This window comes from Drosophila hydei, unplaced genomic scaffold (assembly GCF_003285905.1).
Source record: "Drosophila hydei strain 15085-1641.00,03,60 unplaced genomic scaffold, DhydRS2 tig00008121-arrow-pilon, whole genome shotgun sequence".
Classification (NCBI taxonomy): Eukaryota; Metazoa; Arthropoda; class Insecta; order Diptera; family Drosophilidae; genus Drosophila; species Drosophila hydei.
Window position 1 is genome coordinate 1701427 of NW_022045832.1, and position 18917 is coordinate 1720343.

Here is an 18917-nt window from a genome sequence, read left to right on the forward strand (position 1 = left end):
CTGTATGCTGTATGCTGTATGCTGTATGCTGTATGCTGTATGCTGTATGCTGTATGCTGTATGCTGTATGCTGTATGCTGTATGCTGTATGCTGTATGCTGTATGCTGTATGCTGTATGCTGTATGCTGTATGCTGTATGCTGTATGCTGTATGCTGTATGCTGTATGCTGTATGCTGTATGCTGTATGCTGTATGCTGTATGCTGTATGCTGTATGCTGTATGCTGTATGCTGTATGCTGTATGCTGTATGCTGTATGCTGTATGCTGTATGCTGTATGCTGTATGCTGTATGCTGTATGCTGCTAGTAACTTCTATACTTAATAATAACTTCTATACTATAATAATTATTAAGTGTATAACCTGTATAATCAAATTTAGTACCTTATGATCATATGCATATATATGGAATAAGGGCCAATAATAGTTTACTGCATTCCTATCGTTTTGGCAAAGCCTTGCCGTTTAAGTCGTCTTATGGGTCTGGCAGGGATTAGTTAGCTTCGGTGTCTATCCGTGTATCTGCTTGTATGTCTTCCAATAAGCAGCTTGAGGTCTCTATGGAGTGTTGTGCCGCGTATATACCAGGGTGAGTTCGTTATCTGTCGTAGTACTCGGTTCTGCAATACCTAAACCCGTTTGTAATTGGATTTGGCAGCAATTCCCTAGATTTGCACTCCATAGAGCCATATCGGTAGGATACACTGCATGTAGACAGCTATTTAGCATCTCAGCGGCAAGGTGCTTTTTTAATTGTTGAGCCATCGCAGTTGTTGCAGTCTGTGACGACATTTCTTCAGCTTTGAGGTGATACGCTTGTCCAGTGTGATGCCAAAATATTTCGCCTGTGCTGGTGGCTGTAGTGTTACTCCCGCCAGCTGGATTGGGGGGTTTGCATTGTCAGCCTTTTTAGGGTGAAGCAAGGGTTTAATGTTTTTAGCGGGTTGACTTCTAGATTCCACCAATCAGCGAGAGCATCAAGATACCTCTGTAGTCCATTACTTCTATACTTTCAGTAAACTTGCTTATCTTTAAGTAATACATCTGCTGCTTTCTATAAAAAAATTGTTTATCTGTTTATAAAATAATTGGAAAAAGTATTGAAACCCAAAGCATCTTTTATCCAAGTCAACCAACAAACTATAAAATGCAACAGTCTTAGAAATCAAACCGCACTCCGCAAAATAACGAAGTTGGGCGGAATCAGCTCTTTGCAGCAGCAAGTAACGAGATAGCGCTCCGGAAATTTGAGCAATGCAGCCAAATTGCGTTAAACCAAGCAAACCCCTCTAAGGGCAACAGCCCACGGTCGCCGGACCCAGACCCAGATCCCGATCCAAACCCATGCTTCAAGTCCAGACAACTTTATGCTCACCTCAACTAAAGACAAACTGTGCGTTGAAAGCATAAATTCTTGATTGCAATAGATGCTGTCGACATTGACGGCGACTGCGACTGCGACTGCGACAGCGGCTGCGTCACTGTGACTGTGACGTAGACTGCGACGTCGACATTGTCGTCGTTGTCCTCATCGTTGTCAGCAGCAGCGAAGTTGTCATCATTTTGACATCTTCTCATGAACTTGCGCCATATTTCACCCACGGGTAGCGTTACAAAGGCCAGCCACGCCCACCCACAGGACAAGAGACAGTCAAGCTGGCAAGCAGTTAAATTGCGTCCAAACGTAACAAAGGCAACACGTGACATCTGCGACACATAAATAAACCACTATTGTGAATTATTACGCGCCATCATCAGCCACGACTTCGTGAAAGGTGGAAAATGGTTGCTGGAGGAGATGGGTGATGTGGGGGGGAGGGGAGAGGGGGAGATGTGGGCCAGCATCCACTGTGCCATCGTCCAGATCACTGTTTTATTTATAAAGCTCAAATCAATGGAGACTAAATCGCCATAAAGCTCTCAACAGCTCACGGTTCGGCCCACAGTGCTCCTTGGAGCGTAGGTAACACGGCGTAGCCTACTTTTGGGGCAAATTAAGTGCTTAAATTTCAATTAAAACTTGTGTCTCTCGATTTCAATTGGAAGTTTCCTGCCAATAGGGCTTAATAACAGCGATACTTTATAGTAATTAGCTGCAGTCAAATTTAATTGCCAGGAAGCTCGGCTAAAAGGTAATAACAGTTAGACTATTTTGGGCTCAAATAAATTATATTCCGAGTGAATTTGACGTCTTCATTGCTTTCAATTTATTTAACATGAAATGAACCAAAATATTTCTTACAGCTTGAATTTAGATACAAGTAAATCAAAGCAGCTAAGAATGTTGCAATTAGAAACGATTGACCGATTCCGATTCCGATCAGATTTACCAAGCCTTATATAAATCAAGCTTGATCCATAGTAAGAAACTTACTCAATTTGAAATATGAAATATATTTTAATCTCTTACCCAAAGACCCCAAATTGAATTTTAAGTCAATTTCTAGAGAAGGTTACTTATAGGAATTCTAGTTATACAATTAGAGAAGATATCGAAGATATCGATATCGTGGATCAAAGTAGTAATCGTATATATTCCTCAAGCTCCCAATTCTTATCCAAAGAGGGTTAATAGGAATATATGTTTACTCTGAACCTGAAGATTTTATTAAGGAACAGTCTTCCATGAAGCCAATATACTCTGCTCGCAACATTAATGAGTAAACTGAACTACTTCTAGCTGGGTTAATTAATTGCATTTTGAACTGTTTATCAAACTGAAATACTTTATTTAGACTGGAATGCGGAATGCAAATAAATGAGATTTATTTTTTGCAAAAAGAAAAGAGCAAAAAAAACATTTATTTATTTCTTTAAAATGCCTAATGCCAGCTGTCAAGTAGTATTCAAAATACGAGGAATTCAAGCTGAAATTTGTTGCCGGATTGCTTTCTATTTTACGTTTGCCATTATTGCGAGCGTCAGTCGGACAGACAGCAGGAATTCGAGGGGCAGAAATTTGTATTCGTTGAGCTCACAATACATTTCGGCTGCCATTTCTCTCGATTGCTGTCTTTGATTGCAGCTGACCTACTTGCTGGCTGATTACCCAACCGCATACATACGCATTTATAGAAACACATACGTACTCATACATACGTATATATATATATATATATGAGAGAGAGAGAGAAAGAGAGAGCCAGCGAATACTTTACATAACTTAAGCACATTCCGCATACCTCGCTGGCAAATAACTTTGCATATTTGGCGGCGCCTTTGCCTTTGACTTTGCCTTTGGCTTTGGCTCGTGTCTTGATTTATGCAAAGTTTTCACTGCTGCCGCAGCAGCTACTTCGATTAATTGCTGGCAGAGTTCCCAGAGTATACGAATACGAACTCGCTACCCGCTGCACATGAGCAACTTATGACAGGCAATTCGCAAAAAAACACCAAAACCAACTCGCAAAGTATCACATTAATTTCCAGCTCGCTTTTAAGCGACTGCCAAAGTTTTGTTTGCCAGCGACTTAGTTTGTCTCGTCTCTGGGCTAAGCTGTTCTCTCTTTGCGTTTGCCGCCAGCCTTAAATGCAAATTTTTGCCATTTATATGAATTTGATAAGCATAATGAAATCGGCGAAGCATAATGAGATGAGCAACTCTTACATCGACTGACTTGAGACGGCCTCAGCTAAGATTTTTAGAAATCTCTGTGCATCGATTTTGCTCAAGGCCTGCGCAGGCTTCTTCTAATTACATTTTTATCATTTAAGCTTGTAACTCGATATTGAAATTAATAATAAGCGTATCTATCTATATCTTTTCTGTAACTTGATTACATTGTATAAGTAATGCAAGTAAATAGTAGTTATGAATGTGATTATTTGTGTGTGCTTATTATGTTTATGCTGCAAAGCAGAATGTAATGTAATGTTACAGCTACACGCAAACATTTAAATATTTTACAGGAACTTCGGCTCTGTACCTCTCTACATATCATACTCTACATCCTTCTATCTATTTTCTTGACCACTTCTCCACTGTATCCCCCTTTCTTATTCTCTCTATCTGATTCTCTCTATATATCCCATACACTATCGCTATCTCTCTATATATATCTCCATCTCTATTCCGCGCCCTCAACTTATCTTTATGTCTCTATGTATCCACCTCTCTCTCATATTTTCTCTTTTTTCTATTTACCTCTTTTTTATCTCATTCTTGTTCTCTCTCTCTCTCTCTCTTTCCCTCAGTCTTAATTCTCTTTCTGTGTCTGTGTCTCTGTCTCTCTCTCCCTCTCCCTCTTTATAACTCTTTTTGACTCCCCTGCCCCTCTGTCTCTCTCCCTTTCTATCAATCTATCGCCCTGTCTCTCTCTCTCGCTCTTTGTCTCCCTCGCTCTGTCTCTCTCTCTCTCCGTCTCTCTCTATTCCTCTCTCTCCCTCTTTCTCTGTCCGCATCACTCTCCCTCACTTCCTCTCACACATTTCTCTCCCTTCGCCTTTCTCATCCTCTCTTTCCCTTACCTTTTCTTCCCCTCTGAACCATTCTCCGCCTTTCTTCCTTTTCCACTTGCTTCGCTCAGCTAACAATATTTTATTATTTGCATTTTACTTACCCAAACTACTTTCGGCTAGCGCAAGCGAAATCTCAAAATCAACTCAAGCGCGCTGCGAACCTGTCAACCGCAAGGATTCGCCGGGGACGGTGGCATGCAACACACATGGGTAGCTAAATGTGTACTATATGTAGCGCGAACTAACTGCACCTGACGCACACACAGCGAGGTAACTCCGTTTTTCTGCTGCTAGGTCGACCTGTAGCTAATAGTTTACTTTCGCTGAAATATTTGCTTTGCTGCTGCAGCAGTTCTATTGCACACTCACACACTCGCACACACCCACGTTGAGTCAATTTTTATCAGAACTGTTAAATTTGCATACGACATGACAGTTGACTATTCACTTGCGCCGTTGGTAACTGCAACTGGCCAAGATTATTTACCAAATGCCCCATGCAGTTGGCAGTTGGCAGCAGCAGCAGCAGCAGCAGGAGCCAACGGCATTAGCAGATCAAGGTGCAGCAGCCTCAGCAGTCGCTGCTATTTTTCAAATATTTCCATTTCGACTAGCGTTGCCATCGTTAGCAGCCGGCGCGTGCCTAAAACTGCATTTGAAGATGAACATGCCCCAAGGGCCGTTGGGTGTTTAATGTGCCGGCTGTTTGCCGAAAAATTAAGATAATTACGTAGACGGCGCTGGAGTTGCTGTCAGGATCAGCCGCAAATTGCCGTCATCATTCTTGACTACCTTTTGTTGTGCCAGGACTTATGAGAAAGGCCGAAATGTCATGTACAAAAGATAAAAAGGACACGCCGGCTAATGAAACAGCAGCAAAGCGTAATAACAAAACAGAAACAAAAATAAAAAAGCAGAGCGAGCGAGCGAGAGAGGGGGGGCGAGGAAGAGAGAGAGACAGCAAAAGCATTGTGCAGAGCAAACACCGAAAGGATTGTAAGGCGCATTTCCATTTCGGCCAAAACACCCACGCCCACACGCCATAGCTTTTTGCCAACTTCTATTGTTGTTGCTATTGCTATTGTTGCTGTTATTCAGCTACCGTTGCCTTTGTTAAATTGAAACAATTTGTCACTCTTGGCCAACTTGCCAGCGGGCATTGTTTTTGCAGCAGAGCCGCCCCCGCCCATTTGATAATGAAATAAATGAAGAGTAAAGTGAGTCGGGGCATAAATATGTACAAATATGTTTTGTATTTTGTTTTTAATATTTCTGTGTGTTTCGCAATTGTATTGTGGAAAATATGAGCGCGAGTGTTGGCAATTATTCAGGCCTTATGCGATCTGAATTATCACAGAAATTATACTCAAATTACAAATTTTGCTTTTATTGTCGAGGATTTATTTACATGTTGTACTCAATTTTTATTAATAATAGTGTGTATATATACGAATTTATATGATATGTGATGCTTGATATGATATATGTGATATTTATGAAACCTTATATTAGACAAGCTAAGTTGATTGAACAGCTTACAAAAATTAACACTATTTACCTTATAATGTAGGTCTCAACATCACATCATGAAAAGCTAAATGAAAGTCAAAATATAAATATTTAAAAAAATGTTAATATAATAAAAGTATTTCTCAATGTCGTTGTATTATTAATAAAATAAAATTCTTAACAAATTTTAAATTTATTTATCAGGAATATGCCTTAAATGTCTTGCCTTAGAGCGCCAACTACAAGGCCAGCTTTGCCTCACTTTTATAGATTTGATATGCCATCAGAAAAATGTTACATTCTAAATTAAAACGTAATTTTAATAAAGTTTCATAAGTGCAATATATCAATTAATCGAACTAGAATTCATTGAAAATAAGTTAAACTACGTTTGTTTCAAATAATAATAATAATTAACAATAATAATAACAATCATTTAATGTTTTATATTTTTAATATTTGATAAACTATACAATTTAAGAAAAAATAAGAGAATTATCAATATATATATTTTATTTATTTAAATTGAAAATTTTGTTAGGCAAAGAAAAAATTCTTCATTTGCCAAACTCTTTTTGATTAGCTCAGCTCAACATATAATGTTAAATATATCTTTAATCTAAGTAGTTGATATATTAGTCGTGTATATTATATATATATATATATATATATATAAATAAATATAAATATGAAGCCAGCTAGTCTAGTCCATATAACCTGGCCAAGAACTATCCCTAGGTCTGCTCAGGACATTAAAGTTACTCAGCAAATGGGAATTCACATCAGGCGTGTTGTTGGTAATGAATTTAAAGCTCGAGCATATTGTTTACACACATGCATAATGTGTACTGAGTGTGTATGTGCGATGTGTAATGCACACACAATGCAAAGAAACTCAAATTGAACTCCATTTGCTCGGTGGCTGCGGCCACGTGTGGAAAGAGGGCATAAAAAATAAAACAGAAGGAAAATCAACGCCAGTTAAATTTTATTTAAATGGCAATTTCATTTGCATAACTTACGCGTAGCGCAGGGCACTACATGAATTAACATTAATATGCCAGATGGCCTCTTAGCGCAAATAAAATCAATTCAAACTGCTCGATGGGCAGTTAAAGCAATGAGCAAATGCCAGAAACCAATTCATTTTGTTTGGTTTATTTAAGCCAAGGCTTCGACTTCCCCATGCACACACGCTCACAGCTGAATTCAGTTATCCAGGTTTTTGACGTACTTAACCTCCGGTGGTCTGCGCCGCCTCGTGATAAGCCCAAGGATCTGGCCAGCAAGTGGCCATTTGATCTGTTGCCCCTTTTCGATTTGCTGCCCGTTCGCCAAAGCGGCCTAAATGTCTAACGTAACAGGAAATAAATTCTCAACAGCCTTTTGTGCCATGGCTGATGCTACTCGAACATCCGCCACGCCCAGCAACCCCCTGCCGTAGCAGCTGTATTTACTGGACTGTGGCCGGCCCAAAAGAACCTGGCAAAATGTTTGCTTTAAATGCGGTCACCTGGCCCAGACTTATTGCCGTTGATACGACACTTTGGTCGGGGTGCTCCGGCTAGGCCAACACACTTCACGTTGAGATAGACATTTTTCATTTCATATATGAATAAATATTAAAATATATCAAATAAATATAAATAAATAGTTAATAACATTTTCAAGCATATGAAGTAGAAATCACAGCAAAGCCAGCTCGATCCTTATCTGGCTGACTCTGAAGAGCTTGAAATGTTCTAGTAGAAAATTGTTTATTTATATACACTATATTGTTTTTATTTAGTTTATTTATGATTACAATATTCAAAACAAATTAAATTTGATGACTTTTTGGTAAACAAAAATTACCTTGTTAAAATTCTAAATCAGCATCTGATTCAGAAACTAGTATGTGTCCAACTCGTGCGCGTAAAGATATTCTAGACCACAGCTAGAAAAAGTTCTGCGGGTCAATTCGAAGTGCTACAACTTCAAGAAAAAGTTAACTAAATAACAGTTGTGGGATCTGAAAGTACTTAACAAAAAATTTTTTATTAAAGTGTGGAACAGAGTTCAATAAAAAGTTTTTTATTGTCTTATGTGATAAGAGTTTGGAATAAATATACAAAACATCTTATATTTTCATTGAAACTGTGAGTGAGAATGAAGTTTATGTAGACCAATTGAAATGTATATCTTAAATATATATATTATATAATATATACATTAAATATTAAGTGTAAGTTTTAAAGCAACTGTCCCGTTAATATATAATTCCAAGTATATAATGTAAAATGTCTATAATAATAAAAACTATCTTGTATGGCGCCAAGAACATCAAACTTCTCCATACATCCGCATTGCAGGGTATATATCATATTCGCATATGTCGACGATTGATTGCACATGCCATTTATGTTGTTTATTTTGATGTACTTTCTTGTTGCTGCTGCTGTGCTTTGTAGTGTTTGTGTCTGAGGCAGCACTGCTTCAAATGCAACATTTCACCGGAAAGGAGCGGAAGAGCTTTTATATGCCCGGGCTACTTCCGGTCTGTGGGAGGCGCAAGTAGTTGTTCTTGTTGCTTTTTTTGCTTTTGTTGTCCGTCCCGAGTAGCTGCTTGGCAGGCAGCTAACAATGGCAGCGCCTATGCATATGCTGCAGATCCCTCTGCCAACGCAGTCAAGTGCTAACAAAGTGTTGCATACTTAAAGGCGACGCCCTTAAACTTGCCAGCCGCAGTTTAATAAATGGCCATACGACTGCCATGCACCAGCCCCTAGGAGCAGCTACTCACAGAGCCCATCAATCGATGCACTTTGAGATGAGTCGATTGCTGCTGTATGTCCTGGGAGAGCTGGACTTTTGAACTATGTGCAGCGGTCTTAAAGAGTGATTTAAATATGAGATCAATTTATGGGTGCCGGGGGCAATAACATATATATTTGAACAGGAGAAAGGGAGAGGGAGATAAATAGAGAGAGAGATGTAGACCTTCAAAATAGGAGAAGTGGAATACACTTCACTCTATAGACTTATCTCAAAATATATACATATAGTCTTCCTAGTGTTGAGGCAACTTACCTAATCATGCTAAGACTCAAAGCATGTTGAAGACTAAGACGTTTTTACACAGTTTCAGAATCAATTAAAGGATCACCAAGTTAGGCATCAACAACTTTACAAATATTATAAATATATCGAAGCATTTCGAGTCGAAATATGAAATTGAATCTAGAAAAATAGTCGAAAATAAGTCTCTGAAAACATGTCCGACCGAAGAACAAGGAAGCCATCGTACTACATTATTAGCGAAAAGATAATTCGAAATTTTATAACTAAGTTTCTCATACTCTTAATCTTACTTTGTTGCACGCACATAAGTGAGCATATTGGGAGCTATATTTTGCTTCACCTATACTCCCTTTCTGTCTCTCTCTCTCTCTCTCCGTGTCTACAGTCACAGATACTGTAGTGCCGAAGTACGCCTATTTCAGTTACATCCAAACAGAGCATGTGTTCGTCGAAGAAAACAACTATATGGGAAAGTATGAATATGTTGGTCCCATGTTCCATAACGTGCAGAAGATCGATGATATATGGGATTACTGCAAATACAATTTTCTGTATATTTTACACAGCGATGACTTGAGCGAGGAGGGCGAAAGCCCAAGATTTCCATACCTCTTCAACATGGGCTTAGTAGTGGGTCTGCCTAGAATACGACAGATACGCGTCAGGGACAAACAATGTACGCATAAAATCGACCTTGACAGTATCAAAATGAAAAAATGTTATCCAGTTTATTCATCAAGAAATTCATTCAAAGGAACTTATAAAGAGTAAGTTAACTCTAACAGCATTTTGGCCATTAAAAATCAGGCTATATGCCTCAAAGACTTCTGAGATAATCCAACAATATTCGCCTTCTCTAGCTGTTAACAAGTTTTAAACTTTCTTAACTATTTCTTTCGTTTTTCCCCGTTCTCTACTCAATCCTCTCACTCTTTCCATCTTTTTCCCCATTCTCTACTTAACTAATCTTACCTAATCTTACTATATATACTCTCCATATTTTTCCCCGATCTTCCCCTTTCTCTCCTGTTCTACAAATTATCTCTGCATTTTCTCACATGTTCTCCCTCTCTTTCCTTTTCTCCTGTTTTCTTCCCTTCATTCCCTAGTCTGCCCTCTCTTCACTGTCTACTCAGCCCTCTCCTTTCGCCACCTACCTACCTATCTCTTCCTTTCGTCCATCTCACTCCATCTCTCTATCCATATAAACCTCTCTCCAGATCACTTCTCCTACCTATGTTCTCCTCTTTCATTCTCCTTTATATATCTCTCTCTTACCCACTTTAGCCCTCTACTAAATTCTCTCGCTTCAAGACTCCATCTCTCGTCTCCTGCTTCACTCCCTCCCTTCTCCTACATCTCTTCTACAACCTCCCTTTTCATACCTTTCTCTTCCTCTCGTACCCTCCCTTGCGCTCTCTTAGCTTCTCTTCCCTTCTCTCGCTCCGATTTATCCTCCTGTTTTCTACCTCCCTGTCTCTTTTCTGCCCCCGTCTTCTACTCAATCGCTCGTTTCCCAACTTTCTTCTCTCTCGCCATCAATTCCATTTCCATTTTCATTCCTCTATTTCAATGCCTACAACAAGTGTGTCTAACAATTACTATCTATACTATTCTCGATTCTCTATTATTATTCTATTCTATATATATTTTCTAATCTCTACTCCTCTAGCGTGAAGTACGTGGCAGATGCAATACAAATTCCAAAAACCTTTTACACCTATGAAGGCGGAGGATTCTCAGTCAACCTGGGCCACGACTTCATCGAGAATATGAACACCTTGAACAATCTAATGAACGCCGACTGGATCGATTCGGCTACACGTCTAGTTGTTATAGAAATGAATGTCTACTTCGATGGCATCGATTTTTTTCATCTCATTAAGTAAGTTTCATGATCCACAAAGCAATTTCATTCGCTCTTTATGTCGTCGGACGAAATTCAGATTAGTGTTCGAAATAATGCCGACGGGGATTGTGGTGCCCTCAGTGCACATACAGTGGATACCCCAAAACACCTTCCTAACTCTGGACGTCTTATCCATGTGCGCGGGCGGCGTCTTCTGCTTGATTGCTATATACTATACTTATGTGGAAATTACCGAAATTATTTGGATTGGTCCGAAGGCCTATGCCGGAAATGTATATAACTATATTGACTTCTTTTTCCTGACTGTGCGTTAATTCCACTTCGATTCGACTTTGATTTCTGATCGTTTTTCATACACTCAGTCAGCATACGCCGTGTTTGCCTACAACGTTTGGCACATCTTTCAGATTAGAAGCATCCAAAAGGCATTCCTGGCAAATCGCTTTAGATATATCAATATGGATGATTTGCTTCTGGGCTGGAAAACATATATACAAGTGCTGGGAGTCATGAACTTTATGGCCTGGCTAAAGCCCATGCGGTTCGTCTCCTTCCACAGGTCAATTCAACAGGTGTTGTCTGCTGTGCGCGTGGTAAGCGCAGTATTCCCATGATCTCAGGCGATTTCCATTGAACAAGCCTCCACTTTGCAGTCCTTTAAGAGTATAGTCAGCCTATGTTTGCTCTGCTTGATCATAACGGGTGCATTTGCCCAATTGGGCTGCATTGCATTTAGCCAGGTGCATCAGGAATATACCACGGAGTTCGCCTCGATCATTGCCCAAATCCGCTTTCTCATGACCGACATATCCTATACATCTCTGGAGGACGCCCATCCGGATCTGGCGCCATTCTTCTTTGTCGTCCTTGTCGTGGCCACCTATTGCATAATACTGGTAAGTGCGCCGTGTCGAGGCCCAAAGAGCTCCAACTGAGTCAACTCTTAGAATTTGTTCAAAGCCATTTACCTGAGCGCCGAAGAAGATGTCAAAAGGCAGCTGATCGTGAACGATTATAAAGTGATTCGCATGCTACTGCAGGGCTTCAAGTATTACCTCTGCTTCTGGCGCAAGCTCAGCTCCGAGGAGATACACACAGTTGAGATGCGACAAGAACAGGACAATTTGCCTGACAAAGACGTGAATGGGAAGCCAAAGTACATTTATCAGGTGGAGCCACTTATTAAACTGCGCGAGCAACTGGCACTGTGAGTTCTGCTTACAATCTGATGATATAGATAATCCATTTTCCATTTGAGTTCAGGGAGTCCGAACGTTGCACGCGTCTTGAGGAAATACTTGAGGTATTTGTGGACACAATCGAGAATATTGAACAGCTGCAAAAGCCCAAGAAAGTTAAGAAGAAGCACAATTAATATGATTTAATATATGTCGTGATAAATATATAAAATATATAAAATATATAAATTACATAAAATATATAAAATATAATATTCAATTAAAGAAATTAAAATTAAAATATAAAAATAATAAAATATTTATTTTACCTAAATCTAAAATAAATTAAAAATAAAAAATGTAAAAACAAATAGAAATGATAAAAAATCTTGAAATAATTAATTATGTTGTTTAATATATATAAAGAAATATATATAAAATTATAAGCTAAGACAGTATTGATTCTAATCCTTTCCTGGAATTTGACTATCTGAGCCAAGGCGTCTTCTTCTGCTCGCTAGCTCCAGCAGCACCTGCAACTCTGCGCCACTGCGAGTGACGACGGTCGACAAAAGAGCTCAAAAACCTGCAACATTTTATAATACTGTTAGCTAATTTCAATTTTAGGAACTTTAAACTTTAAAAGAAATCGCATACGCCGCTTCGGCTCTCATCGCATTTGCCATTTCCCATTTGCTTAAATTCGGGCGTCAGAGATAAAGCGAACACAAAAATAAGTCAAGAGGAAAAAAAGCGCAGGTTAATGGATTTTTCTTGTGATATTTGACTTGAGACACACGGCGATGACCACCATACCCTTATACTCCTATATATATATATATTTTTTTTGGCTTTAAGACGACTTTTATTTTATTTCACTCTTTATGCTGTGCTGGATTTTACAAGTGAAAAAGTTTACATTTATTATCAAGATGTCTAGAGTAGGCGGCCCCATTTTGGAGGGACAACAAACAACACATTACGTTTAATTGAATGTTGCGGTTGTCGCTTGTCGTCGGCACACGACTACAACAACAAGAACAACAACTACAGCAGCAACATGGCGCACATGATGCCCGCTTGCTCGGGCTGAGCTTTTGTGTTTGCTGGGCACGCGCCTAAGAACAAAAATTATAATGTAGTGTAAATATTTAATGGTGATGTGGCTTTAGATTATGTTGCCATCACGTGGCCGCTGTTAAACGTCTGCCCTCCTCCTGAGCGCCGGTAGCTTGGCCAATTCAATGAACTGTAAATTTCACTGGCTGTTCTGCGTATTTTTCGCGTGCACAAAGCAAAATAAAACATAACTTATTTGTAAGTGCGCATCACTGAGCTGCAGACGCAGATAATAAAGGTGAAATGAATATATATATGTCATTTGCATATATTTCAATGAAAGTTTCTCATAAACATACAATTCTTAGTGTTTTACAGCAAGTGGAATTTGAATTTAGGCGCGTTACACACTGGCGCCATCTGTTATTAGCTTTGGTAAGGGCAGGTAATTACTGAGTTACATAGCAATCAGGCTGTGTGTTGCATGCCTCAAACGAATAATTTAAGTCGAAGTATTTGACATTTTAGATATCGAATATGTATCGATTGGCGTGACTTACTCGATACCTTATGATAGAGAAAATGTACGTCATGTGATTGTGGATTCTTTTTTTCGCACGAAGCAGTCACCTGTCGGCCGAGAAAAATACAATTACGCCTGCAATTTGGTAAATAGCAATTCAATTTCATACAAAATCTAAGTTTATACTGTGTTTTGAACAATAGACAGACAAAAATCGTGCAAGATGGCGCCCCAAATACGCACAGTCGTAACCCAAACATTTCTATGGCTCTTCCTCGCCGCGGCCACCATTCTAATACTCTACTTTGTTATGACTGGCAAGGGCGAACGCGTAAGCGTAGGTTGGTTCCTGACCACATCTAGTCCGTATATGTGGGCCTGTCTGGGCATCGGATTATCTGTTTCCCTGTCTGTCGTTGGCGCTGCCCTTGGCATTCATACCACGGGCACCAGCATTGTGGGCGGTGGCGTAAAGGCGCCACGCATTAAGACCAAGAATTTGATTTCGGTTATTTTTTGTGAGGCTGTCGCCATTTACGGCCTAATTACTGCCATCGTGCTCTCTGGCCAGCTGGAGCAGTTCAAAATGGAATCTGCGCTCGCCAGCGAGACCGTGATGAGCACGAACTGGTTCTCGGGCTATTTGATTTTCGGTGCAGGCTTGGCCGTTGGCTTTGTGAACTTGTTCTGCGGTATCGCGGTCGGTATTGTTGGGTCCGGAGCAGCGCTTTCGGATGCTGCTAATGCTGCACTCTTTGTCAAGATTCTGATCGTGGAGATTTTCGGCTCAGCCATTGGTCTCTTTGGTTTGATTGTGGGCATATATATGACATCCAAAGCTAAGATGGGTGATAAGGATTAAGTGGACGTGAGTATTAATTAATTTTAATCGATATACAACATTCCTCAAGCACTTAACAAAAGTTTTTACAGTTCTTGTGTCACGCGCCCAATCAAAAAAAATAAAAAAAATACATAGATACTACAAAACAAGAACAACAATCAGTCATCAAGCCATTCCGACAAAAAAAATAACACAACAACAACGGTGTTCCATCTTTTGGAAATTACAAACTCGATATACGCAGTTACTGTTACAGAAGTAAACCCTCGCCCTTTCTGCAACGCTTACGACAACATGGGACTTTAGTTACTTATTAAGTTAAAAAGTTAAAAATTTAAAATTTTTACGCTGCGCGCGTTTCGTTAATTTTCAGCATCAAACGTTAATGTGCGCTGTGTAAAAATTACATTGATTATTTTTTATTGTTATCAGTTATTTTATAAGTGTGCGAAAAAAAACAAGTGTGTGTGTTTTTATGATATAGCTAAATGTAGTTGTTTATATTATTTGTTCATTTTTGGCACTTGTATTTCTAAAAAAATGTATTATATTAACTACAACTACAAATAATAAACATAAAACTGTATATCTTATGCTACTGTTAATGCAGAAGTACTAGAAAGTACACCAACAATATTATTATTATTACTATAGAAAGTATTCCATATTAAAAGCTATTAAATACATGAGTTTTGTTAAACAATCCCCAACATCTTGAGTGATCCCACTTTAATCGATTGCACAGGCAACATATCTATAATCACGACTTTTTACATAATTCTCCAAATGTTAACCTGATTGCGAAAACCCTGTATTTCCATTAAAATCCATTTGTTATAACTCTTTGACTTACCGATATTTCAAATCTGGCCGATAGTTTGATATAAAACGCAGTATCTGCATCGAATCCTATCGAAATCATTTTCTAGCGTTGATTCATTCACTTTCGCTGATCAAGGATACTAACATTGTTAAGGTTGTATCACGTTTCGTCATTTTAACCATTGCCGCTTTGCTCCGATTGTAAATACTCGACTGTTCACATCAACTGCAAGAATACCTATAGTTCAATTGAGCTAACTATTAGCTCGACTGTCAGATTTCAGGAATGCCTATAATTCAGTTTGTCTGAGCTTGGCCACACGTCAAGTGATTAAGCACTTTCACGCTGGCAGCTTGATCAAACTATTTTGTGTCCTGCTTTCAATAAGAGCTGTCGAATTTTTCTGAATTCCTACGGGAAGCGATGTAAGTTTCTTTGTAAAATAACAAGCAAAACAAACTATTGAAATCTAAATGAAAATATTTCGCCCCCTTTAGAACTGCAACAAATATGTCAGATTACGGAGAGTGCACATTCGAGCCAGGCTATGATAATTCTGAGTCACAGCAGCTGCACGACCCAACTCAGGCTCAGCAGCCAGCAGAAGATGCCATCTGGGAGGAGAACGATCCGAATACGTTCGAGCAAGCAGCCACCAATGAGTGGCCCGAAATCAAGATATTTGGTCGCTGGAGCTGCGATGAAATTACCATCAGTGACATTTCACTGCAGGACTATATCGCTGTCAAGGAGAAGTTCGCTCGCTACTTGCCGCACTCGGCCGGACGCTATGCAGCCAAACGTTTCCGCAAGGCCCAATGCCCCATTGTGGAACGTCTGACTTGCGGCTTAATGATGAAGGGACGCAGCAATGGCAAAAAGCTGCTCGCCTGTCGCATCGTCAAGCATGCATTCGAGATTATTTATTTGCTGACCTCGGAGAATCCTTTGCAGGTCACAGTAAATGCCATTGTCAACGCTGGGCCACGCGAGGACTCCACACGCATCGGACGCGCAGGAACTGTGCGTCGACAGGCTGTAGACGTGTCGCCGTTGCGTCGCGTTAATCAGGCAAGTGCTGAGAACTTAACAATGTCAATTACTAACGCTCTTATGTCATACTCCAGGCCATTTGGTTGATCTGCACAGGAGCACGTGAGGCTGCTTTTCGCAACATCAAAACCATCGCCGAGTGCTTGGCCGATGAGATGATCAATGCAGCCAAGGGCTCATCCAACTCATATGCCATCAAGAAGAAAGATGAGCTCGAGCGCGTGGCCAAATCAAATCGTTAAATACAAACAACATACCAAAAAAATAACCAAAACGAATTTAAAAATAAATAAATATCACAAAAAATACAAAATATTGCATGTCAAATCGAATCGATAAATAGATATTTAGTGTCAAAACACTTTTTAAAATAACCATAATCAATATACCATAAATAAAGTATTTCAACTTATATAAATAAAAATAAAAACCAAATGCGTGATCTTTATTTGAATAAACCGTTATTTGTGAATGAATAGGTAGTACTTGAGGTAAATTTGTAAGAATTTGAGCCAGTTCTTTGTTCAAATAGTGAATGCGCACCACTTGATATTGACTAATGTAATCATTATTTACCGTTATTTGTTACTTGAAAATATTGAAATTGAAATTGTAACGTCACAGTCTTTACTACAATTGACTTGAGTCCTTACAATTTTAGAAATTCGTCTCAGACAAATTAGAGACATTTACTTTCGTCGGCTAATTTTAGTTTTTGCAGAATTTGTATAAAATATTGAATAGAACAAAGCGCCAAGAAAATGGGCATACGCACAGTGATTCTCATATTCTTTGGCATATGCTCTTTTGCGTGCGTGGGCTTAATTCTGGAAGGTGTGATGACCGGCATGGGAGAACGTTCAGGCTTAGGCTGGTTCCTTTACACAAGTAGTCCGCACATGTGGGCTGGCTTGGGCGTCGGACTCTGCGTCTCGCTGTCTGTTTTGGGCGCTGCCACTGGCATATATATGACAGGCGTCAGCATAGTCGGAGGAGGCGTGCGGGCGCCTCGCATCAAAACGAAGAATCTCATCTCTGTGATATTTTGTGAAGCTGTCGCCATTTACGGTCTAATCAGCTCGATTGTATTCTCGGGCAATCTGCAAACCTATGTGATTCACAATGTGCTCAACAATCGTAAATTTATGACGCGAAACATGTTCACAGGATTCGCCACCTTCGGCGCCGGCCTCTCGGTTGGCTTGGTGAATCTCAGCTGCGGCATTTGCGTTGGAATTGTGGGCTCTGGAGCAGCTCTAGCGGATGCTGCCAACTCGGCCTTGTTTGTCAAAATATTGATTGTGGAGATCTTTGGATCAGCAATTGGATTGTTTGGCCTAATTGTTGGCATTTACATGACATCCAATGCGGAAATGGTTAATTGATTAATTTTTATTAAACACTAAATCTTATATACTATTTATTCATCTTCGCTATCTTCTGAGCTGTTTTCCTCTTCTTCCCCTTCGTCGTCTTCTTCATCCCAGTGCTTGATTTTCTTGTTGGTCATGAAGTCCTCGCGCAGCACATTCCATTCGGATTTCTTTTTATTGCCAACTCCTTGTGTGGGCTTGTCCTCGTCTTCGTCGTCATCCTCATCAGTTGTCGACTCCGGCTCCTCTTTCTTCACCGCGTTGTCTATGGCAGTGGACTTGGAGCGCTTACCGCTCATCAGCACGTCCAGAAACTTGCCCTTGTCTATGTTGTTGAGCACTGCATCCTTTCGACTGTCAAGCGGTCCAGCCTCAGCTAACTGCTGTTGCAAATCCTTCTGCTGGATACGCACCGCATTGAAGAACTGAACCGTGCCCCGTGTAGCCACCTTGCGGAGATTGCGCTCTCGCTCGAGATCCTGTTTATCGGGCTTTACACGCAGCTGTAGAGGCACATTTTTGCGCTGTTGACGCTTTAGTTCAGAATCCAGCGCGGAGGACTTCTCTTCTTTGATATCCTTTTCCTTTTTAGGTTCCACTTCTGTTCCATCGATCTCAAAGTCATAGCCTTGTTTTCCTTTACTACTACTACTTTGAGCATCGTTGGGCTTCAGTTTCTTGGCTCGGGAGAGAACTGTCTTCTTCTGCTTCTCAGGTGGGTTTTGCTGCAACAGCTTGGCAATCGTTCTTGCCCAAGCGGGATTGCCCTCATTGTCACATTCATCGATTTGGCCTTCATCTTCATCATTTTCCGAGGCGGAAGGCGAATCAATGTCTTCGGCAGGTTGCGCCCTTTTCTTAGACAAAAGCGCCATCAATTAAATTAATTAATAAATTTGTGGGCTACAAAAATAGCTGTACTGCCACCGCTAGCACGTGGAAGCATCAACAATAACTGCAATGCAGACAGCTGTTCAACAGTGCTGAAAAGTGTCGCTACTTTGAGTTCAGTTGGAACTAGTTCTTAAATTATTATTTTGCTTGCACGGTCACACTATAGCGAAATTCGCGGTAACTTTTGAAACAAATATTTGTCAAAATCTCTTCGTAATCATTTCAATTCAAATTCGAAGAGATTAGAAAACAGATAAACGCTCAATCACATTA

At 39.9% G+C, this 18917-nt stretch overlaps 5 protein-coding genes and 1 long non-coding RNA gene across 9 annotated transcripts; 4 read left to right on the top strand and 2 right to left on the bottom strand.

Annotated features, from left to right (window-relative positions):
* Nucleotides 1-9162: 9162 nt before the first annotated feature.
* LOC115483354 (polycystin-2-like) lies at nucleotides 9163-12272 on the top strand. The gene is made up of 9 exons (XM_030224967.1): nucleotides 9163-9335; nucleotides 9413-9500; nucleotides 9594-9794; nucleotides 10700-10912; nucleotides 10974-11202; nucleotides 11260-11490; nucleotides 11551-11793; nucleotides 11845-12104; nucleotides 12161-12272. Exons 1-9 carry the CDS (start codon nucleotides 9221-9223, stop codon nucleotides 12270-12272), a joined length of 1692 nt encoding a protein of 563 aa, XP_030080827.1. The 5' UTR covers nucleotides 9163-9220.
* Nucleotides 12273-13724: 1452 nt separating this feature from the next.
* Nucleotides 13725-14647, top strand: LOC111599567 (V-type proton ATPase 21 kDa proteolipid subunit-like). Of its 3 annotated transcripts, none has more exons than XM_023315239.2 (3): nucleotides 13725-13802; nucleotides 13865-14525; nucleotides 14591-14620. In XM_023315239.2, the coding sequence occupies exon 2, from the start codon at nucleotides 13881-13883 to the stop codon at nucleotides 14517-14519; it is 639 nt and encodes a 212-aa protein (XP_023171007.1). In that variant the 5' UTR covers nucleotides 13725-13802; nucleotides 13865-13880; the 3' UTR covers nucleotides 14520-14525; nucleotides 14591-14620. The 3 variants fall into 3 exon arrangements, with proteins under 3 accessions (XP_023171007.1, XP_023171006.1, XP_023171005.1); XM_023315238.2 differs by having other exon boundaries at nucleotides 13727-13802; nucleotides 13861-14525; nucleotides 14582-14647; XM_023315237.2 differs by having other exon boundaries at nucleotides 13727-13802; nucleotides 13861-14525.
* On the top strand, nucleotides 13726-16675 carry LOC111599566 (40S ribosomal protein S5b). Of its 2 annotated transcripts, none has more exons than XM_023315236.2 (3): nucleotides 13726-13802; nucleotides 15822-16395; nucleotides 16452-16675. In XM_023315236.2, exons 2-3 carry the CDS (start codon nucleotides 15835-15837, stop codon nucleotides 16617-16619), a joined length of 729 nt encoding a protein of 242 aa, XP_023171004.1. In that variant the 5' UTR covers nucleotides 13726-13802; nucleotides 15822-15834; the 3' UTR covers nucleotides 16620-16675. The 2 variants fall into 2 exon arrangements, with proteins under 2 accessions (XP_023171004.1, XP_023171003.1); XM_023315235.2 differs by lacking the exon at nucleotides 13726-13802 and adding an exon at nucleotides 15558-15749.
* Nucleotides 14419-16481, bottom strand: LOC111599569. The gene is made up of 3 exons (XR_002751439.2): nucleotides 16432-16481; nucleotides 15355-15561; nucleotides 14419-14496 (listed from the first exon to the last, which is right to left on the bottom strand). It is a non-coding gene; the product is annotated as an uncharacterized LOC111599569 (long non-coding RNA).
* A 136-nt stretch (nucleotides 16676-16811) lies between the features above and the next one.
* On the top strand, nucleotides 16812-17784 carry LOC111599568 (V-type proton ATPase 21 kDa proteolipid subunit). The gene has a single exon (XM_023315240.2). It carries the CDS (start codon nucleotides 17139-17141, stop codon nucleotides 17760-17762), a length of 624 nt encoding a protein of 207 aa, XP_023171008.1. The 5' UTR covers nucleotides 16812-17138; the 3' UTR covers nucleotides 17763-17784.
* On the bottom strand, nucleotides 17752-18708 carry LOC111599565 (RRP15-like protein). Its single transcript, XM_023315234.2, has one exon. It carries the CDS (start codon nucleotides 18623-18625, stop codon nucleotides 17798-17800), a length of 828 nt encoding a protein of 275 aa, XP_023171002.2. The 5' UTR covers nucleotides 18626-18708; the 3' UTR covers nucleotides 17752-17797.
* Nucleotides 18709-18917: the final 209 nt, after the last annotated feature.